Source organism: Gekko japonicus, unplaced genomic scaffold (genome assembly GCF_001447785.1).
Source record: "Gekko japonicus isolate JY-2015 unplaced genomic scaffold, Gekko_japonicus_V1.1 scaffold1407, whole genome shotgun sequence".
Classification (NCBI taxonomy): Eukaryota; Metazoa; Chordata; class Lepidosauria; order Squamata; family Gekkonidae; genus Gekko; species Gekko japonicus.
This window is the reverse complement of record NW_015167579.1, coordinates 96395-120461: the sequence shown is the minus strand read 5'-3', so window position 1 is coordinate 120461 and position 24067 is coordinate 96395. Positions and strand designations below refer to the sequence as shown.

The following is a 24067-nucleotide window of genomic DNA, read 5'->3' as shown; positions in this document are numbered from 1 at the left end:
CTTCTATTCGGCTCAAGCCTTGATACCAGAAGTATCTCAGCTGGGAGAAAGGGATTAGGAGGGCCCTGCACTCCTCGCTTGAAGAAGAAGAAGAGATTGGATTTATACCCCGTCCTTCACTACCTAAAGGAGTCTCAGAGCGGCGTACAAACTCCTTTCTCTTCCCCTCCCCACAACAGACACCCTGTGAGGTAGGTGGGGTTGAGAGAGCTCTGAGAGAGAAACTGCTCTTTTTTCAAGAACAGCTCTTACCAGAACCACGGCTTGCCCAAGGTCATCCAGCCAGGTGCAAGTGGAGGAGTGGGGAATCAAACTCCGTTCTCCCAGATTAGAGTCCACGCACTTAACCACTACACCAGACTGAACACCCCCTTTGCTATTAAAAGTCTGCTGCTTTCAAGACACTAAATTAACTAAAACCGCTTTATTACTACAAGGCGCTTTCCATACACTTCCAATGAACTAAAACAGCTTTATTACGACAAGGCACAATTCCAGACTAAATACAGTACAGAACTAGAATGCTACGAAAATAAAGGGACATGGGAAAGGTTACTGACACCTACAGTCTCTTTGGCATCTGTTCCCTCCTTGGCTGGAGGATAGACAGATGGGTGCAGGCATGGTATGTGTGATGGTCGTTCTGTATTTCCACCCACGATCACACACTTGGAATCACACACGCACAGGGACAGCTCCTTTTCAGGCCTCCTCCCATAGGGCCCCAAAAGGGCATTAACCAATCTGGACCTCAGGTTCTGAAGCCCAAAGCCCACCAGATTCAGCTTGCCCAATAGAGAGGTGTGAACTTCCCCGTTGTAAAATTAAGTCTATCTGCCTGAATGGAGCTGATCCCAGGCTGTGTGGCTCCCTCGCACTAGTCCATTCTCATACACTGTCAAGTTCTATCTGCCTCTCATCCATGCCAACGTGGAAACACTTTCTGCAAAGAGATGCGGTGACAACCTCTACAATCTGGTTTAGTAACCTTCCCTGGCTAGCCTTTGTGAATCAAGATGGACATGGATCAAGAGGGCATGTTAAGGAATTTTGCCTACATCCTTTAGCTGTGAATTGATTTGAGGCCCTGTTGAGGGAAAAGCAGGGTAAAAAATGTTTAAAAAATAAAATAAAGTCACCTAATGCAACAGAAAAGAGGCTTTGGACCCCCTCTGTTACAGACACCATTTCTAAAGCGTCAACCAAGTTGGAACTGATGTTATTTTATCTAAAGAAAAATCCTCAAAACATCTAGCATCCTGTCAAGGTTTCTGACAATCTAGCGTGATGGGAACAAGGCAGAAACAGTTCATTCACCATCTGGAAAACCTCTACTAGGTGTGACTGAGTAGATATAATGATGGCAGAGAAAGGAATGTTTGCTGCCTTGACAGCCACAGAATAGGCCTTGAATTGCTAGGCACTGTTTGTTTGGACTAGTCACTTGCACTCCAGCTGTTATCATAGTTCTCTGGTTCCATACAACATGTTAAACTCATAGTCCTGGGCTTTGAAAAGCAGGTTGAAGTTGCTGTCTTCCGCTTACTACCTGCTCACAAGCTCAATAGCCTTCTAGATCAGAGGTGTCAAACATGCGGCCCGGGGGCTGAATCAGGCCCCCAGAGGGCTTCTATCAGGCCCCTTCTTCCAGCTCTGCTGCTGCTGTGTCAACACAGGTTTGCAGCTTACAGATACACACCTGAACAGCATATTCAAGATGGCAACAGCACAGACATTTCGATGCAATAATTCAGAGCAAGAGGTGTCAGTTATCAGACACTGGTAAATAAACAAAATATTGCAGTGTGCTAATGTTTTAAGCATGTTTTTATTTTAAGTTAAAAAAACACCCTTTGTGTTTGTGTCTTTTATATAAAGTTTATTATATCTCTGCTACCTGGCATTACATTTTATGACACACATGGCCTGGCCCAACAAGGTCTCATTTATGTCAGATCTGGCCCTCATAACAAATGAGTTCAACACCCCTGTTCTACATAAACTATTTCAGGGGTCTGTAAATTCCAGGCTTGACTATCACAATCACTCTTAACAGTACAAAACCCTGCGGCCCGGTGACTTTCAGGCACCAAGCAGCCCATGCCAGTCACAGCCATTCTTCAGTCACTCCACTGATGACCAAGTAGTTACTGGTTCAATTCAAGGTACTGGTTATTATCTAAATGCCTTTATTGCAGGACAGCCTCTCCTGCTGTGTTTCACCACAACACCTTCACTTGCTTGAACAAAAGTCTCCTGAAGGTGCCACCCTACAAATGTGTAAGATTGTCAGCTGCCTGTTCGTGCCTGTGGTGACTCCCACGTTACAGAACAGCCTACCCAAGGATGATGGGAAGGCTTCCACAGGTCCATTGTTTCATACAATGTGCAGAACAGTAATATTCAAGAGGACATAAAAAAAACAAATTAGAACTGTAGTAAAATGGGACAGCCCAGGAGGGCGTCATAAATGGAACAAGACTGTCCTAGAAGATCGCAGTTACTGTAGACATGACCTGTTTTCACCTTGTAATCTACCTTCTGCCTTGTCTATACATACCTTGCTGTTGCCATTTTATTGTTTGCCTCGTCTTCTAACTGTAATCGCAATCCTATCACACTGTTCTTTGGATGTTTTATGCTGTATGAGTTCATTGTTCTTATTCTGTAATCTGCCTTGAGTCTTAATGAGAAAGGTGGGCCATAACGTTAATTAATCAATCAATTCTTTGCATGGGGCTGCCCTTGAAGCCAGCTTGGAGGTTTCTGCACATGTAGACTCTAAGCCTGCTTCCAAGCAAGTACATAAATTCAGTGACCCCCAATGCATACAAGTCCCAGGGATTCTGTGATGGGTCTTCACAACTATATGTTTGTTTTTTAAGTGCAACATTTTGCTGCTATGTTTCTAAAACACGACCAACCTTTTAAGGCCTTCTGCAAAGTTTCCAAGCAGCTAACAAGGTGCTGGTGCCCTCCAGAGTTCATGGCGATTCGTTTTTCCTGTGTTCAAGAAAAGTAAAGGGGGAAATGTTGATGTCACATTTGGCAGTAACATGACAGGGAAGCAGCAGTGAGGTGATCAAAACACTCAGCTACATCCTCAGAACCTTTGAGTTACTTGCCTTTGCTCCTGATCACCACTGGCCAGAGTAAACAGAGACCCCCCCTGCCACGGCTCAGGTGGGGTGTCACCTGACACTGCCACCACTCTGGTTCCAGGATCCCTTGAGAAGGCCCAGAGCACCCTCCCAAGACCTTTAGACCTCCCCTTTGGCCGAATAATAGGCGTGAGGACCAGGCAGAGTGAACAATGAAAATAGTTTATTTTATAAGAGGTCAAACAAGGTGCAGAATAATAACAGTAAGTGGGTGAAAAGAAATCAAATGCCCTTATGCGTCTAAATATACTGTCCCTAGCTCACTATCTGCAGTGGCCTTAGACTACTCACCCTTCCCTCAGGATGAGGGTTTCTTCCTGCAGCAGCCTGCCTTCTGGCTCTGCCCTCTGGGAAGAAGAACAGCTTTTCCTGCTGCTCCAGATCTTTTATTCCAAGCCCTTCTCTTTTCCTATTGGTCAATTTTGGCTCCAAAACCTCTCATGGCTTTTGGGAGTTGTAGGCCCAGCCTCACCTACTGCTAGCCAGGCTCCCTGGGCCTAGTAGGCCTCTGGTGGCACAGCCCAGATCATGACACACACACACACCGCCTCCAATGATGTCCTCCTTGCACATTATTTATTTATTTAAATTATACTCCACTCTTCTCCTCAGTGAGGACCCAGGGCAGCTTAAATTGTTCCCTGTTCCTCCATTTTAATCCTCACAACAACCCTGAGAGGTAGGTTAGGCTGAGAGAGCATGATGGCCCAAGGTCACCCATCATCCGTTCATGGAAGAGTGGAAACTTAAAGCTGGGTGCCCCAGACCCTATTCTGACAATCTAACCACTGCACCACACTACTAAATGAAGCTAAACCATTGATACGGCTCACTCCAACTCATATGGACTGAAACCAACAAGATTCCCAACAGAGTGACAGAAAGCCATGAGGACTATAATTAAAAGAGAATTTTATTTTAACTAGAGTTTTAGAACAGTGGTTTTCACCCCAAGCAATCTTTTCATCAATGAACCTCAGAGCACCGAGCACCTTCTTTGGACAAGAGGTTGTTCACCTATTTTTCCTCACAGCACAAGAGATGCAAAGGGTGCTCAGGCAAATCTTGCCCTCAATTCATCAAGTATAACAGTAAAGCCTGACATGCCTGGCCAATGTGGTAAAGCACCTGACACAATGCATCCCAGAATCCTTTGCAAGTGCTAGAGTGCTATGAAGGATACAAGCAAGAATCCTGGCAGACAGTGTTCTTTGTCTATGTACTATTGTACTATGGACAGTGTTCCTTGAGGGTAGGAATTTTGAACACCTGTAAAAGAATGTTCTCAAGGGATGTTTGCCAAACACTGCTACACAAAAGCTGCTCACCATGACTTGCCGGACAAGCTTCATGGTTTCTGTCCACGGTCTGCTGTTTGGATTAAACTTGACATGAAGCCTTTCCAAAAGAGAACTCATCTTATTCAGTTTCTCCGACTCTGTGAGGAAAAAGCACATGCCAGTCAAACCAGTAACAGAGTCACTTCCTTCCTTCCTCCATGATGTCCTAAGTAATAGTAATGTTAATTGATCCTGTATATCTACATTTTTATGAGAATGTGTGCTTTGCAGGATGAGACCAAGAACCATCTAGTCCAGTGGTGGGCAAACTCATTAGTCAAGAGAGCCAAATATCAACAGTACAACGATTGAAATTTATTTTGAGAGCCAATTTTTTAAAACTTAAATTATATAGGTAGGTACATTGTTATTAACTTAATTAGGGTACTCCTAAACTGGCCTTTGCTAAAAATGTCCTCAATCTGATTGAGGTACGTTCGCTGAGGTCGACCCCTTCCAACTCTCCCATCCACACTCGTCTTGTATACTTGTTTCGTCTCCTTTCGTTCATCCTCTCTATATGTCCAGAGTATCCATAAAATTAAATCATGACAATGACTGACAAACACTAATGTGAACAATGGCCTTGCATCTCCTTGGAAAGTTTGGGTAAGTCAAGTTTGTATGTTGTTTTTAATTTTAGGCACGCACTAGACAGCATCAATATGTATGGCCTCGCTGGACCAGATTCAAGGTTCTTAGCTAGCAGCTAGCATTCTGTTCCCAGCTGCAGCCTTCCAGAGGCCTCTGGAAGCTCAAAGAGCTGTTTGCCCTCCCCCATTCTCTCAACAGCATTTCATATTAAGAGGTTCAGTGTCCCTGAATGCAAGAAATTCACCAATACCCCCCACACACCCCAGTGACCCCTGTTCCACGCCCAGAATATGATTAAAAAAAACCCTCCAGGATCACTGGGGGCCAAACTGGCCTGGAGAAAAATTGCTTCCTGGCCCCAAAGTGGCGATCAGCCTTTCCTTGGGTGTGTAAGAAAGGGCCACAAGAACTAAGCACTGATGCAATCTTTCCTGCTCTACCTCTCGTGATTTGCCTAAGTTCACACAATCAGCATTATGATCCTTTTAAAGTTGAAAGCATGCTATAAATGCAAAGGACTATTTGTAAGATTATCTGTAAGACACAAGACCAGGACGCATCTCACTTCTGGCAATCACTTGGAGAGACCCTATCACTCAGCTTCCATTGCCTCACACACACTCCACACTGGAATAAGAACATAATATCAGGCCATAGCACATTGCAATAAAGCCCCTACAACTGTATACAGAAATACTGAGCTTCCCTACCATTTGCCACAACTAGCCCACCACACAACCAGAATCAAGACTCCTAAGTGGACCAACAGACAGGCATACACTCGTTTGAGAAACTGAGTATTACATTACAACACCTCTGGAACATTACAGATCAGTAGAGGCAGCACTGCACAGTGGTCAGAGTTGCAGATTGATGTGGGGAGACCCAGGTTTGTATTCTCACCCTGCTGGCTGAGTGACCCCGGGCCAAATCTCCCCTTCGCTACCTAACCTACCCCACAGGGTTGTTGTGAGGATGAAATGGAGACTCATGGGCAGGGTCCCCAGCTTCCCTGGCAGAAACACTATGTTAAGAAATCTCTCACAATTATGCAGCCATAGCAGGCAGGAGGAAAGGAGGCGAATCATAGAATTGGACCCCCTGGTCCAATGTTCTTCAAACTTGGTTGGTATTTTGGGGAGAGGCTCCAGCAGCTACCCTGCAAGTTTGGAGCCTCTCCCTCAAACTCCCTCCCCTCCAGCCCCCAGAATATACCTTATGTTTTCGCCATTGACTTCAATGGCCCATAGGATATAATGGGGCTGAAACTGACATTCGGTTGGCCCTTTTTCAGGCCCGACTGTTCTAGCGCAGAGCCCCCCGGGCGTCGCAGCTGCTGCCAAGAACAGCAGCGGCGGCCATAACTTTTTAAAGAGCCCCTAACGAGAGTTGGGGGAGCCAGAATGACCTCTCACGCGAGAGGTGGAATTTGCCCCTACGAGTCCAAGGCCACCACCCCGGAGGAGGGAGAACATTTCGCCCCACCCCACGCGGGTGTCGCAGCTGCAGCCGAGAGCGGCAGCTGTAACTTTTTAAGGTGCCCCAAAGGAGAGCTGGGGGAGCCAGAATGACCTCTCGCGTGTGATGTCCGAGCGGCAACGCCCTTCTGGGAAATTTCGGGGAGGAGCTGGCGCCCCGCAGCCCCCACAAACTTTACGCCGGTGCGAACGTCTGGCTTGGCCCTGGAGGCCTGGCTGAGCAGCCTTGGCCAGGAAGGGGGGGGGAGAGAGATTTCCCCCGGGGTGTGTGGCTTCGCGCACCTCCGGGAAGGTCTGGCTTGGCCCTGGAGCAGCCTCGGCCAGGAAGAGACGGGGGGAGGAAGCCGACTTACCCTCCTGCTTCTTCCTCGTTCTGCAGCAAAATGAGGCTGGAAGCAGAGGGTGGCCGGAAGAAGGGGGCGGGGCTTCGCCATGTGACCGCCCCGTCCCCGTGCCTCTCTCCCAGAGCGACATACCGGCGCGCTCCGAGGCCTAGGAGTGCGGGTGAGGGAGGCCATCAGCGCCAACGGCGGAAGAGCCACACTCAAGGGGCCAAAGAGCCGCAGTTTGTCGACCACCGATCTAGTCCATCATTCATTCCAAGACAATCAGTACCACATGGTCTAACAGAAGTTGAACAATGGATCACTGGTAAACCACAATCTACTTTCTGCTTACCTGACCCACAGATAAAGTGGGACTAGTAAACATGTAGTGGGAGGGGATAATATATCTGTATTACAACACTGGCCAAAGCTATCCATCATATAAAAGTTACAGCAGATCTTACCAAGTCCAGAAGACAATAAAAAAGTATTTGAGCAAGACTACGTAAATGAACTGAGCTAATAAGACTTGTTTCATCTTATTTAGTCTCATCATTGCCTCCAGTTAAGACGCAAAACCTGTTGTTCTAAAAATGGAGAGGTTTAAAGCAACCTGAAAAATGGGGAGATGTCAAGGAAGGGCAATATACCTCAGTGGCTTTGCAATTAAAAAGCCTCTGGGTTTAAGCTTTGACCTCTCTGGTTAAAGGGCCTCAAGGTGATTGTGCTGGGCAAGATTTCCCACTTTTCAAAAAAGTTAAGAACATCCTTACTAGATCAAGTTGATTATGTACAGCAAAGCAGAATTAGATTACTTTTAGAGGGCTCATGTGGCAATAGAGAACCCTCTGTGGTTTGCCCTTATATACTCTTGTATTGCATAACCAGGGGCTTACCATTTGTAAATTCTGCATATATGGCAGGTTATAATTTTTTTTAAAAAAACACACCACAAGAGTGAATTGATACATCAGTGAGACTGCATAGAACAATTGCCACAGAAGTGAACAAATGGGGAGTCCTGTGTTAAAGTCCCACTTCTTTCACAGATTCTTGGCCCAGCTGCCTTCCTATCTCAGTTCCTCCTCTGTGAAACAAGAACAGCAGAAACCAAGAGACACAGCAATAACTGCTACACAAATGACAAACTAAGCTAATAGCAGTTGAGTGCATCGTTACTCCGTTTAGTTTTTTTGATCAACCCAAAGAACAGCAACAGAAGTCTATCCTTGCCTAGATCTACTACTACTTCCCATTTTATTTGTATTAGACCAGTTTTCTCCCCACAACAGATCATTTCGCCTTCCAAATAACTTTTCCTCTGGCTCCCTCTCAGGGGCTAGTCACCAGGACCTACATCCCATCGTTCTCATAGACTGGCCCTGAATTGCTTTTTTTTTTTTTTTCATGTTTAGGGACAGGCGTACTCAGTGTGATGTTTTATAAAATTAGAACTTTTTAAATGTGTGTGATTGAAATGGCACAATCCACTCCGACAATTTACTACAGGGCAGATTCACGAACTGAAATGAACAAACCCGTCTTAGCTATCAGACTGTATCTCAGTGCCATCACATCCAAAACTCATTGCCACTTTTAACAAAGAGCAAATATTTCAGAGGCCTATGAAAAAAGCAGATTAGTCAACATCACACATAATGAGGATTCCAAATACAAATGACTAAAAGGTATGTGTAGGCAGACAGGCTCCCAGCTTTTATGGCCTTGTTTCCAACTTAGGCCATCTTAGACCACTGTATTCAGGCTTCCTATTTTTACGGAACCACTTGCACACTGATTTAGACAACAGAATATATGTCTAGTGTGGGATAGCCACTGTAGAAGATTCTAGGGCATGTTCTAGAGATCACGTTATATTCATATGAGCAGCGATGAGGTCTTTTGGATTTTACTATTATCAAGCTTAAACACACACTATAGTCCCCTACAGCTAAATATCAGAATAATACTTCTGGGTAAGCTCTTTAACATAGCTTGAAAAGCCTGAAAGAAGTGGCAATGGTATGTGTATGTATATATAATGCATATGTACATCTGTATATGTCATTAGAAATTACAGGGAGAATAAGTAAACCTCATTTAACTGCGTTAAATCTGCGTTAAATCCTAAAACAGGGGTCCTCAAACTTTTTAAACAGGGGGCCAGTTCACTGTCCCTCAGACCCTTGGAGGGCCGGACTATAGTTTAAAAAAAACCTATGAACAAATTCCTATGCACACTGCACATATCTGCAGTTTGGCGCCTCTGAGGGCCAGTGCGCCCTAGGCGAGCCGGCCCTGCCGGCGGGCCGGATAAATGTTTTCAGCGAGCCGCATGTGGCCCACGGGCCGTAGTTTGAGGACCCCTGTCCTAAAACAACTGAAAAACTATTTTAAGTTGAATATTTTGCCCAGTGGCCACCTGCAGTCTTTCTAATCACTGATAGTTCTAAGGAATCTTCTGTTCCCAGTTCATGATCTTATGAAGCTTCCAGGGTAGTCTGCTCTAATAGGTACTGCTCTCCAAGACCTCAGGGAGCACCTTCTACATGATCCCCTCTAAACTGGAGAAGACATGGATTAAACTTGGGACCCTGGACATGAAAAGCACATGCTCTGTCACCGGGTCATCATTCCTTATCAAAAGCCTTAGAAACTTGCTCTTTTCTGCGTCCTTTGATGAACAGGTGGCTTCCTCCATTATGCCCTTGCACACAAGCCCTGCAAGGGGAGCTAGGTTGCCAATGCTAGGAGCCAGAATGATGTTCTGAAAGCATCTTTGTTGTGGTACTGCAGGACAAATCTTAAATTCATAGGAAGCAAGGATGACAAACCTCTGGCTTTCTTCTTCTGATTAAGTTGGCCTTCTCACACGTACTGTTCTCTCTTATCAAACCCACTCTCCTAGAGGGCTGTAAAACCTCTCTTCCACACACTGGCCCCTTCCCATCCTAAAGATAAGCTATGCTTCAAGGGCTTGGGGGTGGGGAAAAGAACGAATTAAACAGTAACAAAAAATGGGATGTAGTATAGGTTAAAAGGTATGTTTAAACAAATGACAACAATGTCCATTGGAAATAACAGGAGATCTCTGAAGGTCCACTAAATAAAATGACAGCCAGGAACGGCAATCAGTTTAGACGACCTCCATCGAAACACAGTGAAATACTGCAAAGGTGTAAATAAAACAACACGCCGCGGGGGGGGGGGGGGGGGGGGAAGAACTGAATAAGTCAAGCATGGTCCCTAGAATTAGGATGTATTTTTAATTTTATTTGCTTCATTTATAGCCTATATTTCTCACCGAGACTTAAGGCGTATTACACAATTAAAAGCAATGCAATAAAGACAGCATAATAAAATTAAAAACAATGCAAATAAGGACATTATTATACAAACAAGAAAACATGCAATAAAGCCAGACTGCACGGGTAAGAATGACACACTCCCAACATGACAGACCCTGGGAGCAGAATGACTCATCATGGTCTGAAAAATCTCAAAATTGGAATCACAGTCACTGGAAGTACAATCCAATGCAGTCAATCCAGTCTAAACCACAGATTTCAATGGAAGAATGCTGCATAGGATTGTACTATAGGAGCAGAATGGTGATGGATGGAATGGAATGAAAGTCTGGAATGAAAATGATCAGATTTTAGTCTGTCCAACATTACATTTGTATCAAAGCATGGCTCTGGGCTGTGTAGTTTGTTCCACTCCCAGGGGCCGTGACTCCAAACATAGCTCAATCATTTTACTCACAAAGACCACTATTACACCCTTGAGACTATCATTCCACATTTCTGGCTATCATTCCACCTCCTCGGGGCCATCACAGCAAGCCTAGATCAGTCATCCCAATCTTGGGGACTGTTATACCGAACAAAGAGCACTCATTCTACTCCCAGCGACTGTCCCTCCCAGGGTCCATGCTAGGCTCCATCCATTACTTCTCTCAATTAGTCCCTTGTTTTATTTGCACGTTCACAGTATTTCCATGTGTTTCAATGTGCCCAGTAAAGTCAACCTGTGTCCCATTATATCCAACGGGCCTCTAGAGACCTACTGGACATTCTAGTCATTAGCTTTAGTACATTCCCAGTACGAACAAGGAGAGTGGGCAGAGAAAGTGGGGGGGGGGTCTTTGTTCTTTCATAGCCTTACAAAGAGTAATATACATTTCTGGAAGACTCCTATTCAAATTTCATAGTTCCCCCCTTTGTATCCAATAAATCTCAGGAAAGTTATAAAGGCAAGGCAAGGACACCCCCCCAGCTCTTTCCACATAACCACATGAAGCTACCTTATACTGAATCACACCCATGGCCCACCAGGGTCAGTACTGTCTACTCACACTGGCAGCAGCTATCCAGGGACTTAGGCAGAGGTCTTTCCCATCACCTCCTGCCTACTCCTTTTAACTGGAGATGTCGGGGGTTCAACCTGGGACCTTCTGCAAGCCAAGCAGATGCTCTATCACTGAGCCCCAGCCCCAATTAAGGATGCCAGCTTCCAGATGGAACCTGGGGATCCCCTGGAATTACACCTCATTTTGAGACTAGAGATCAGTTCTCCTGGAGTAAACGGATGCTTTGGAGGATGAACTCTATGGCATGGTACCCCACTGAGATCCCTGCCCTCCCCAGGCTCCATCCCCAAATCTCCAGGAGTTTCCCATCCTGAATCTCACAACTGTACCCCCCCATCCCCTACCAGAAGAAGAAGAGAGTGGATTTATACCCTGCCCTTCACTACCCAAAGGTGTCCCAGAGCAGCTTATACTCCTTTCCCTTCCCCTCCCCACAACAGACACCCGGTGAGGTAGGCGGAGCTCAGAGAGCTCTGACAGAAACTGCTCTGACAGAACTTATGGCTTGCCCAAGGTCACCCACCAGCTGCAAGTGGAGAAGTGGGGGAATCAAACCGAGTTCTCCCAGATTAGAGTACGCACACTTAACCACAACACCAAACTGGCTACCAGAGGCCAAGGAGGACCTGGCAACTCTCGCCCCAAACCCCTTCCCATAATCCCACAGTCCTCTTCCACCGTCACTACAATAATCGGGCTTCCCAACCTCCAGGTGGCACCAGGAGATCTCCAGCTGCTACAGTTGATCTCCAGATGACCAAAATATTCCCCCCCGGGGGGGGGATGGCTGCTTTGGAGGACGGGCTCTATTGCAATATACCCTTGCTGAGGTGTCCCCCCCACCCCAGGCTCCACACCAATGCTCCCACTAAGCTGTGGAGTCTTGTGAGCAAGAATTCTACTTTGTGAGCTCCTGGCATCAAAGTTGCGAGCGAGCGATTTGGCTACTGCATATATCAGTTTGCTGTGGAGCCATTTTTCCCGAGCTAAGACAAAAATGTGTCAGCCGGAAGCTAAACACCTGTGAGCTAGCTCACCACTAACTCAGCTTAGAGGGAACACTGCTCCACACACCCCAAACCCTCTAGGTATTTCCCAACCCAGAACTGGAAACCCAAAGATAGTCCTTCCCCGCCCCCCACACCACTTTTCTCTCGCTCCTCTTTACCTGAAGAGGGAACACGCCCCGAATGCCCCAACCCAGGAAAACAGACACACACACACACCCCCTGCTGATGGAGAAAAGACCTGGAAAGACACCAAGACACCCTCCCCCCCCCGCACCCCTCGGCCCCCCCCTGGGCTGCCTTCATCCTTCAGGAGGGCGAGACGGGGAAGGGGCCAGCCGCCCCCCTCCGCTCTCTCTCATGGGGGGGTAAAACGGAAGCGCCTCAGCCAGGCCCCACACCCACCCGCCCCGCCCTCCAGCGGCTGAGGAGGGTCGGGGACTGAGCGGGCCCCGCGCGAGCTACTCTACAGCCACCATTGCCCAGCTCCCCGGCCGCGCGGGGCCTCCGCACTCTTCTCGCGAGAGCTGAGAGGAGCGTTCGGGAAGTCCGGGGAAGGCCTAAGCCAATGGGAGAGGGCGCGGGGAAGCTCTCGCGAGACTCGGAGACGCCTTTCTAGTTCTCTTTTTAAATGACGCGGCAAACGAAGTTCTTTGGGCGCCTAGTTGGGAGTGTCGACGAGGATCACGGGAAATGGTGGCGTTCAAATAGTTAGGGTTGCCAGCCGTGTCCCTTCTTAAGCTATGGGGTCTTGTGAGCGGAAATTCTAACTTTGTGAGCCCCTGGCATTAAAGTTGTGAGCGAGCCATTTGGCTACTGCATAAATTGGTTTGCCCTGGAGCCCTCCTTCCCGAGCTAAGGCAAAAGTGTGTGAGCCGGAGGCTAAAAAGCTGTGAGCTGGCTCACACTAACTCAGTTTAGAGGGAACACTGCCCAGGATTAAACTTTGTTAGTCCTAAAAGTGACACTGGACCAAGGCTCCCTCTAAGCTGTGGAGTCTTGTGAGTAAAAAGTGTACTTTGTGAGCTGCTGGCATTAAAGTTGTGAGCATTTGGCTGCTGCATCAATCAGTTTGCTCTGGAGCAATGTTCCCTCTAAGGTGTGGAGTCTTGTGAGCAAAAAATTCTACTTTGTGAGCTACTGGCATTAAAGTTGTGAGTGAGCGACGTGGCTACTGCATAAATTAGTTTGCTCTGGAGCCCTCCTTCCTGAGCTAAGACAAAAATGTGTGAGCTGGAGGCTAAAAAATGGTGAGCTAGCTCACATTAACTCGGCTTAGAGGGAACACTGCTCTGGAGCCCCTCCTGAGCCAAGACAGAAATGTGTGAGCCAGAGACTAAAAAACTGTGATGTAGCTCACACTGACTCAGCTTAGAGGGAACACTGGTAACCAGGTTTCCTTTTTTTGGTGTCTGCCCTCTTTTGGACTCTTTTTAAAAAGCTGATGAAAATGTCCTCCTTTTGAGTTGGAAGGTTAGGAATATTCCTAGTTAAAAGCAATTATCACAGTTTAAATAGTAGGGGTATTTGAAATGAGATAGGACTCCAGGGCTGTCAGCTCCAGGATGAGAAATACCTGGATAGTTTGGAGGTGGAGTCTGGAGGGATTTCAGTAATGTTTAATGCCATAGGGGCCCACCTTCCAAGGTGGCCATTTTCTCCGGGTCAACTGATTTTTATTGCCTAGAAATTAGTTGTCATCCCAGGAGATCTCCAGCCATAAACTGGAGGCTGGCAACCCTATATGACTCCAATGGCACCTTTAAGACCAACAAACCTTAATTCTAGTTATAAACTCAGGTCTAGTAGCAACATAGTTTTATTCTGGGTATAAGCTTATAGGTAAAGGTAAAGGTTTCCCTTGCTCGAAAGCCAGTCAAATCTGACTCTAGGGTTGCGGTGCTTGAAGAGCCAGCACTGTCCGAAGACGTTTCCATGGTCATGTGGCCGGCATGACTAGCCAAGGCGCACGGAACACCTTCCCACCGAAGCGGTACCTATTTATCTTCTTGCAATTTCTTGCTTTCGAACTGCTAGGTTGGCAGGAACTGGGACCAGAGATGGGAGCTCACGCCATCATGCGGCACTCGGGTCTCGAACTGCTGAACTACCGATCTTCCAGCCTGCAGTTCACTTGAGCATCTGGCTTATACCCAGAACTATACTTTGGCCCTGGGCACACGGGCCGGATATTGCGGGGGGGAGGCGTTGCTAATTGCCCCGGCGCAGTTTGAGCCACGGTTATGCGATGCCAGTGGAACAGCACGGGTCCTTCCCTTGGCGCCAGCGGGTAAACGAGGGACCGGAGGGGAATGCCACGCACTGGAGCGATCACACCACGGGCGTCTGGAGGCAGCCCGTGGCAAACGTTTACTAGTACCTTGGAGGTACTAGTTTTTAAATCCGCATTGTCGGCGGTAAGCCACGGGTGCGCTCCACTTCACAGATGTTGGGGTGTGATCGTGCCCGGATAATCTGCCCACCTTCTGTGCTTCTCCCGCGGCAACTTTGCCGTGTGACCGGGGTCTTTGTTGGTCTTAAAGGTGCCAGTGGACTCAGACTTTGGTCTATTACTTCAGACCAACATGGCGACCCACCTGAATCTAAAATGAGCTTTGTCATAGTGATCACCTGTTTGAAGTAGTCAGTTGGGAAATATGTCCTCCTTTTTGCTTTTCAAAATATGGTAACCCTAGAAGTACCTTTAAATAAAGTTACGTGGAGGAATGGAAAAGAAAGAACTCAAGAGGCTGTTGAAGACTGTGTTGTAACCAAGTGGCCTAATTTTGTGGAAAATAAAAGCGGAAGGGGGTGGGAAGAGAGAAATGGGAAGAAGAAAGTTCCCCTACACTATATAGAGTAGACTGTTATTTCCCTCACTGACTATTGGAGAAAAGAGAATAAAGTGAATAAAAGTTTGGCTGAACTAACTGCTAGAGGAAAGAAACTGGAAACGAGGGCACTGGACATCTCAAGCTTTTACAATAATAGTTGTTTCAGGTGGGTAGTCGTGTTTGTCCGTAGCAGTAGAACCAAACTCAAGTCTAGTAGTGCCTTAAAGACTAACATTTCCCATGGTAACAGCTTTCACTCACTAAAGCCTGGAAGATTTCATTGGTCTTGAAGGTACTACTGGGCTTGAATTTCATAATACAATTTTATGACGTTTGAGTCCAGTGGCATCTTTAAGACCAACAAAGTTTTATTCTGGGTATAAGTTTTAGTGTTTTATTCTGGGGTCCCATCGTTCTGAGTGTTGTGATAAGTTGTAACTCAACAAACTCCCATTCTAGCCTGCTTCTGAAATTCTTAGTGCAGCACTCAGGAAAATGGGACCCCCCAGGGCTAAACAGAGATATCGGTTTCTTATCTCACAACACATGCTGATGTCATTCAGTTCTGGCATCTGTTTGTAAACACTTATTATGCTGTATGCTAATTTGCTGCTTTTCACAGATTTTACCAATTACCTTAATCCAATCTTCGCTATATATATTGCTCAGTTACTTATGCATCTTGACTCTAATCAGCTCTTCCTGGCAACACCTTCCCCGCTCTCTACTTATATGTAGGGCTGCCAACCTCCAGGTGGCACCTGAAGATCTCCCGCTATTACAGTCGATTTCAAGGCAATCAAGATCAGTTCTCCTGGAGACAATGGCTGTTTGGAGGGTGGATTCTATGGCATTATATCCTGCTGAGGTCCCTCCCCTCCCCAGGGTCTTCCTCCAAATTGCCAGGTATTTCCCTACCCAGAGCTGGCAACCCTACTTATATGTAATGGTTGGCGACTAGGCTTGCCAAGTCTCCCCGGGGAGCGAGGAAACCCCCACCCGAGAGGCCCGTTACCCGCCGCCGGCAGATCAGGCCCCGGGGGGGACCCCACCCCCAAAGCACGCAACATGCCCGGTGTCAGCACGTCACCCGGAAGTGACGCAATCATGTCGGGCACGTTGGGGGCAGGGCCACAATCATCCGAGGGGAAACTCTATGGTTTTCCCTCGGATGATTGTGGCCCCACCCCCAACGTGCCCGACGTGATTGCGTCACTTCTGGGTGATGTACTTGCGCACATGGACTCGCGGAACAAGACTGTACTCCCCCGATCTTCAACCGGTGAGGACTTGGCAACCCTTTTGGCGACTTCTACCCAGGAGAAGTGAGCTGTAACTCATGAAAGCTCATGCCCTGCCACCTATTCTGTTAGTCTTCAGGGTGGTATTGTACTTTTGCTTTTCTCTATTTCTGCCAGGAGCTGTGGTGGCTCAAGTAGTTAAGACGCTGAACTGCAGGCTGGAAGTTCGGTAGTTCAGCAGTTCGAGACCCGAGTGCCACATGATGGAGTGAGCTCCCTTCTCTGGTTCCAGCTCCTGCCAACCTAGCAGTTCAAAAGCAAGAAATTGCAAATAGATAAATAGGTACTGCTTCGGTGGGAAGGTAACAGCATTCTGTGTGCCTTGGTGTTTAGTCATGCGGCCAGCCACATGTCCACAGAAATGTCTTCACACAGTACTGGCTCTCTTCAGCTTGGAAACAGAGATGCATGAGTGCCACGACCCTAGAGTTAGATTCAGCTGGTTTTCCAGCAAGGGAAGCCTTTACCGATTTAAATTAAACTTTGTTGGGGTTAAAGGTGCCACTGGACTCAAACTTTGTTCTGTTTCCTAGCAGGGCAGGCACAAATGTATCTGAAGAAGTGTGCGTGCACACAAAAGCTTATAATGATGCATATGTATCTTATAGAGTTTCTTTGTTTGCTTTAGCAGTGTCCAAAATTAGATCTATGGGGCTGGTTACCTGATTAAATCGGTTTTAGCCTTTTTATTAGCACGATTTTTACCATGCACCTTGGTGTTTAGTCATACCGGCCACATGACCATGGCAATATCTTCGGACAGCGCTGGCTCTTCGGCTTGGAAACGGAGATGCAACCCTAGAGTCGAGCAAGGGAAACCTTTACCTAATGGTGGTAATTTTTGTTATTGCTATGGTCTCTTTGTATTTTGCAATGGCTTAATTCAATAAATTTACTTGTACTTGTAACTGTGTTGGTTTTAAAGGTGACCCTGGACTCGAACTCTGTTCTGCTGCTGCAAGACCCACACGGCTACCCCACCTAACGCTCCGTTCTCATTGATCCCCAGAACTAAACTTTGTTGGTCTCCAAGGTGCCCCTGGACCCACTGTGTTCTATAACCCTACACGTTTTGTTCTATAGCCCTCCACGAAGCAGCACCCTGCCCTTTTCCATCCTCACAACCTCGACGTTTCCTTCATAGTCTCCCCCCCGGAATAAAGTTTTTCCTCCTCCAAAACTTAAAAAATTGTTCCTCCTCCAAACCGGTAGAGATCCTCCCTTTAAAGAGGGATTTCCCCCCCCAACACGACCTCTCGCGAGATTACAGCACCCGTTCCCGGAAGATTAAAAAAAACTTTCGGCCGAGACGGGGGGGGCGGGGCGGAGGAGAACCCCCTCTTCCCTCTCCCCTCTTCTTCCAACCCCGCGAGAGCTCGCGAGGCCCCGTGCGCCTGCGCGCGAGGAAGGGCGAGAGAGAACGCGCACGTGCGTGTTCTCGCGGTATTTGGAGGGGCAGGCTCAGGTAGCGCGCGCGCCCGCGCGGCAACAGCCACTAAGAGAGAGAAAGAGGGGAACTGAGGGGGGGGGGAAAGAATCGCCCCCCCTCCTCCGAGCGGTCGTAAAGGAAGCGGCGGCAGCGGCGTCGCGAGAACGGGCGGCCGACGAGGGCGGCAGCGGCAACAGCGGCTCCTCCTCTGTACTCTCGCGAGACTTGGGCGGCTAACCTTCTCCCTTCACTTTCCTACCTTCCGCGCCGCCCCCCCCCCTTCAATTCGGAGCCTCGAAGCGGCGCCTTTTGGCTGTGGGGAGGCGGAGGATGGGGGCCCCCGCGGGAGGCCTCGCTTGACTCGCCGGCCCAGGCCGGTGAGGGGACTCGCCCCTGCGGGAGCGCGGCCGCGGCTCTCGCGCCTCCTCCTCTGTGGGGAGGGGGGGGTCCCCTTACCTGGGCCCTCTTGCTGCGGGGAGAGTCCCTGCTTGGGGCGAGTGGGGGGAGGGTCTCAGAGTCCCCACCCGGGAAGTCTCTGCAACCAACGGGGGGGGGGCGGAGGGGGAGGAGCCTAGGATGAAAGGGAAGGACGAAGACTGACTCGGGGCCTTAACAGCCCGTCCTTCCCATCCTACCCCCGATGCTGGGGATGATCTAGGCAGAGCTACCTGTCCCCTACCCGGAGGATTTAGGGGAACCCCCCTCCCGGCTCAGAGATCTGCCTGTGAGACAGCGGACCTAACAGACCAAACGGTTTTGCCTTCTCATCTAGATTTCTTTATAGACTTTGCCCATCGGCCACATTCCTCCCTCATGCAGGAGTGAGAAAGGTGGGTTGAATGTGGGAGAAAAGTTAGGGGGGGAAGGGAGAAAAGCCCCTCGGTTGTGGAAGGGAGCGAGAAAGGTTAGTGGGGTTTTTTTGGGGGGGGTTGGAGGCTTGCCCCCCCCTCTTTCCAAGCACAGTGGAGAAGGAATGCCAAACCCAGAGAGACATGTGGGCAAGAAGGATGCAGGGGGAGGGGGGTCCTTGCATCAGGAAGCGGTGGCGAGCAGTGGGAGCTCCAATAGCAAAGAGAGGCACCGGCTCTCCAAGCACAAAAGACACAAGTCCAGGCATTCCAAAGACTCACCCTTGGGCTCCCAAGAAGGAGCCACATCTCTGGGAGGCATGATCAAGCCACTTGTGGAGTACGACGACATCAGCTCCGATTCAGATACCTTCTCGGATGAAGCAGTTATAAAGCCGGAACATCGGGATAATGATGAGAAGAAAGGGGCATCGGAGAGGAGTGACCGGTTACATAGGCATCGCCATCACCAGCACAAGCGTGTTCGTGAGCTGATGAAAAGCAAGCAGGTGGACAAGGAAAAGAGGACGGAGAGGAACCAAGAGTCCTTGGGCAAGCTGAGTTCTACCAAGGATAGAGTGTTGGGAACCTCCAGAAGACTCCATGAAGAGAACGATGACCACTCAAAGTCATCTAAGAGCAGTAGTAAGGAGTCCCGCTCAGCCAAATTACATAGGGAGAAGTCCAGGAAAGAGCGCGAGGTGAAATCTGGGCACAAAGACCGCAGTAAAAGCCACCGGAAAAGGGATGCCCCTAAGAGCTACAAATCAGTTGACAGTCCAAAGCGGAAATCCAGGAGTCCTCACCGCAAATGGTCGGACAGTCCAAAGCAAGATGACAGTGCTTCAGGCGCATCCTACACCCAAGACTATGATCTAAGTCCTCCACGTTCGCACACGTCTAGTAACTACGATTCCTACAAGAAGAGCCCCGGTGGGTCCTCAAGGAGGCCATCAGTTAGCCCACCATACAAGGAACCTGCTGCATATCAGTCCAATGTGCGCTCTCCCAGCCCTTATGGGAGGCGCCAGAGGTCTGTTAGCCCATACAGCCGGAGACGGTCATCTAGCTATGAGAGGGGAAGTGGATCATACAGTGGACGCTCCCCAAGTCCATTCAATCGACGACGTTCCAGCAGTCCTTTTATCTCCAAGCGGTCGCTGAGCCGGAGTCCTGTGTCCAGGTGTGTGGTTTTTATGGTTGATTTTTTAAAAAGTGGACCTCTCTGGTTCAGGTGTGGTGGAAGGTCCTGATAACCTGAAGCTGATATTACTGTTGTTGTAAAAAGATGCTTTTAAAAAAAAGAAACTTGTAATGAGAGTAATTTAATGCACATAACTTTTATAGCTTATTTTACAACAGTCCTGTGCTTTGGGTAATTATCCCAGTTCTACTGCTGTGGGGACTTAATTTGGAAAGGCGCTAGCTCCAGTCAACAAATGAGACAATGAGTGAACTATAATTTTGAAAGTTCAATTTAATAAAATATCCTGGGTCATGGTTCATATCGTGGCTTGTTCTTAAAGCGCAGAGGTGAGAGAGATGCCCAGAATGGGTTTGATGGCTAGTACTTTTTGTTGAAACCAGCTTAAGTTAATTAAAATAGGCAGGGTTTAGAACCACTCAGCACCGAAGTCTCTGGTTCTGTTGTCTGTTCATGTTAATGTAGGTAGTACGTTTCAGTAAAAAATTAGTTATTTGGATTGTAAGTGTTGTCAAACTAGAAAAGACTTCACAAGTCAAAATGAAGTTTTCCAGTGTGTTGTGGAATCGCAGTCTCCTTCTGTGTTGTAACTTGGATCTCAGGTTGTGTTTGGAAATATTTCCAGGGAATAAATGCTCACATGGGTAGAGGGAAAAGGAAGCTTAAAAAAGCCCTTTGACTAAAGCTCTTGTAATCTGAGAGGGAGGAGCTGTGGCTCAGTGGAAGAGCCTCTGCTTTGCATGTAGAAGATCCCAGGTTCAATCCCTGCCATCTCCAGTTAAAAACAACCAGAGAGTAAGTCATGGGAAAGACCTCTGCCTGAGACCCTGGATAGCTGCTGCCAGTCTGAGTAAACAATACTCATCCTAATGGACCTAAGATCCAATTCAGTATAAAGTGGCTTCATATGTGTTCATATGACAGAATCCAGGTGTCATAAAATCTGTTTAAATTGACCTTGAGAGCAACGAGTACCTTTTGCTATAAATCATTGATATATAAAGCTGAATGAGACCTTGATGATTGCCCTGTTATGTCTGTCTTGCATGAGATGAGTTTGCACTTTCTCAACTATTTGGAAGCTGCTGAAATTGCATGATTCCCTGAATCTGTAAAACTGAAAATACTGTTCACCACACGTATCATTGTGGGGCTAACCTGGCAGCTGAAAAGGTAATTGTCCTTGGGTAGTTCTGTGTAGTTGCTGCTGGTACTTTGTATGTGACCTTGGGGTTTTGTTGTGACTTGTCTGTGCTCTGTCTAGCTACTAGGATTTTGTCAATGTAGACCAAGCATACTTGTCCCCTGGCTGTGCTGGCTGTTGACAGGGTTCATATCTGTTTCGCTGGGAACTCTGTGGCTGGTTTGAGCAAGTTACCATCTCTCACCATTGATTTCCTCTTCTGTACCAGTTTGGTGTAGTGGTTAAGAGCGTGGACTCTAATCTGGGAGGACCAGGTTTAATTATCCACACCTCTACATGCAGCTGCTGGACGGTGTGACCTTGGGTCGGTCACAAGTTCTCTTGGAGCAGTCCTTGAAAGAGCTCTCTCAGCCTCACCTACCTCACAGGGTGTCTGTTGTGGGAAGGGGGAGGGAAAGAAGATTGTAAGCCGCTCTGAGATTCTGAGTGAAGGGCGGAATATAAATCCAAATTCTTCTTCTGTACAATGGACATACTAATGACTTTCCTCCCAGGGCTGTTAAAAGGATGAATGAAATAATTGGCATAAAGTGTTCTTTTTGAGAAACATTACTTCACAAATAGCTATTAGCTTGTTAAAATGTCCAGTGATTGGAAGGGTAGAAATGAAATTGCCTAGGAGGAGCAGGTGTAAGGCCAATGTACTCTTGGGGATAGAGAGATGGAATAAGATCCTGGAGTCCAGGTTTGAATCCGCACTCTAGTATGAAGCTTACTGGGTGACTGATCACACTGTCTCAACCTAACAAAACAAAGTTTGAGTCCAATGGCACCTTTAAAGGCCAACAAATTTTGTTGCTCTTAAAGGTGCCAGTCGACTCAAACTTTGTTCTGTTGCTTCAGACCAACATGGCTACCCATCCAAATCTGGCTCAACTTAAGTCTACTCTGCCGGATGATTGTGAGAATATAACGGGGAAGACAGAGCTGCCCAGAGCTGTTTGGAGGAAGGTTAGGATACTAGATATGTTAGGCCTGCTTTTCAAAACCTGTCCGTGTTCTTCTACCTCACCGGGTTGTTATGAGGATAAAATTGAGATGAGGAGAGCAGTGTAAGCTGCTTCAGGTCCCCATTGGGGGGAAAACCGGATATAAACGTAGTAAATAGAAGCAGCTGTTTGGTGCGATGTGCTTCCATATGAACAGCTGGCAGCCATTCTGTGATAGGAGGAAGTCCGGCGGTTACACAGGCGTATTATGGAGTGAGGACTCCACTTGTTCCTGCCCCAGATGAACTGAGTCAAGCTTCCCTGTGTCTGAATATCTCTACCCTGTATTCTCTTTTCGTTATTATTAGAGTAGAATGGGTCTTGGAAACAAGCTTTTGTGCACAAGGTTAATATGCAGTGTCTGTACAATGCTTTTCGAGCATTCAGAGGGCTTTGCATACATGTTTCGGTGCTTATAGCAGCTTTGTACACAGGCCTCTTGTGATGATCCCATGTTGTAGGTGCTGTGGTTGAGAGAGAATGACAACTTGCCAAAGGCCATGTACTTTGTTCCATTACTAAAGCAAGGTTTGAATGGGAAATGTCATTAGTCGTATGAACCTCCAAGCTTGGTGTGGCTAGCTTACTCCCCAAAAAGTACAAAAATAAAATTACAAATAATATACTTCCAGTAAGTTTTACTTATAAATATGCCTAACATGAGAAAATACTTATTTATCAGGTTTTCCTATGTAATGTAGCAATTTTTTGTTGATCTATATCCTAATATGGCTTCTGTGAAATGCTGCAGTTTTTCATTGTAACCCTCCAAGTAACTGTTCTTTATGTGGGAAAGACTAAGAGTTCAAAGAATTTGCCAAAACTATGTTTGTCAGATTCAGGTGGGGTAGCTGTGTTGGTTCCAAAGCAGCAGGGCAAAGCTTAAGTCCAATGGCACCTTTAAGACCAACAAAGTTTAACTCTGGGTATAAGCTTTTGTATGCATGCATGCTTTTCCAGATACAGTGTCTGAAGAAGTATGCATGCACATGAAAGCTTATACCTTGAAGAAAACTTTGCTGCTCTTAAAGGTGCCACTGGACTCAAACTTTGTTCTGTGTTTGTCACTGTTGGTAAAACTAGTACCATTTCTTGATCAGAGTCGCACTGTTGCATGTGATCAATTAAGAAGACTTCCTCTTTAAAGCAAGAACCTGCTTTAATATTTCCAATATATTTCTAACTGTTCTCCAAATGGCTTTCTTGCCTGTGTGATTTAAATTGCCATTATTAGGTGCTTATCTGACTTTCTGTTCCAAGCCTTCCAGGAAGGAGATGCTGGAGCTTCATGGGGCAGCTTGTTTGCATAATTCAACTGCTCTTTCAAGCACAAAGCATATTCTGGTAGCAAGCTCATATTTGCTGTGTTACAGCTTGAGTCCAGTGCAGGACAAGTTAGCTCAACTTCAGGATTAAAGGAGCTGCCTCTTCCTGCACGTCAAGCAAGCATTGCCGGAAGCTGGCATGCAACATCTCTGTGTTTAATGAGAGAGGAATAGTTCACATGAGTCGACTGCTATCATCTCAAGGTACCTGATGTACTTTTTGGATGCTGCCGTGGGGAGATGACAACTTGGCTGAGCCACTATCATGTGCAGCATAGAGCATTGTGCTTGGATTTTTTTTTGTTGGAGAAACAGAATATAATTGTATCTCAAAGCAACTTCAGTAAAGATCAATAGGACAAATGGAGGCAATGGGAAACATTAAGGAATTAATGTGTGTGAGTGAACAGTGAGGGCGAATCCCATTTCTGTTCATTTTTAGCACACTCTCGGTCACCTGACTGGCTTTGCAAATAACCTCATTGCTTTTCTTGCCTTTGATGAATCCTCCTTTTCTCATCCATTTGGTGCAGGTGGCGCTTGCTATTGCCAGTAGCTTAAGGAACCCTTATCAAATAAACTGAGGTCCCTGCCACACGGGGGGGGGGGGGGAATCCCCCGGGATCGTTTTGAAGGGCAGAGCTTTCCAGACGTT

General features: G+C 47.2%; 2 protein-coding genes across 5 annotated transcripts in view; one reads left to right on the top strand and one right to left on the bottom strand.

The window, feature by feature from the left end:
• The window catches only part of MED1 (mediator complex subunit 1), a 39705-nt gene extending 26928 nt beyond the window's left edge, over positions 1-12777 (bottom strand). Inside the window, 3 exon segments of the mRNA XM_015413879.1 lie at positions 2925-3003; positions 4490-4599; positions 12557-12777. Of these exon segments, the coding sequence (XP_015269365.1) occupies positions 2925-3003; positions 4490-4599; positions 12557-12584 (217 nt within the window). The 5' untranslated portion in view covers positions 12585-12777.
• Positions 12778-18331: 5554 nt separating this feature from the next.
• Positions 18332-24067, top strand: part of CDK12 (cyclin-dependent kinase 12) — a 45095-nt gene continuing 39359 nt past the window's right edge. For all 4 annotated transcript variants that reach the window (XM_015413883.1, XM_015413882.1, XM_015413881.1 and 1 more), the window contains exon 1: positions 18332-19873. In XM_015413883.1, coding sequence (XP_015269369.1) covers positions 18816-19873 — 1058 coding nt within the window. In that variant the 5' untranslated portion in view covers positions 18332-18815. The remainder of the gene's footprint in view (positions 19874-24067) is intronic.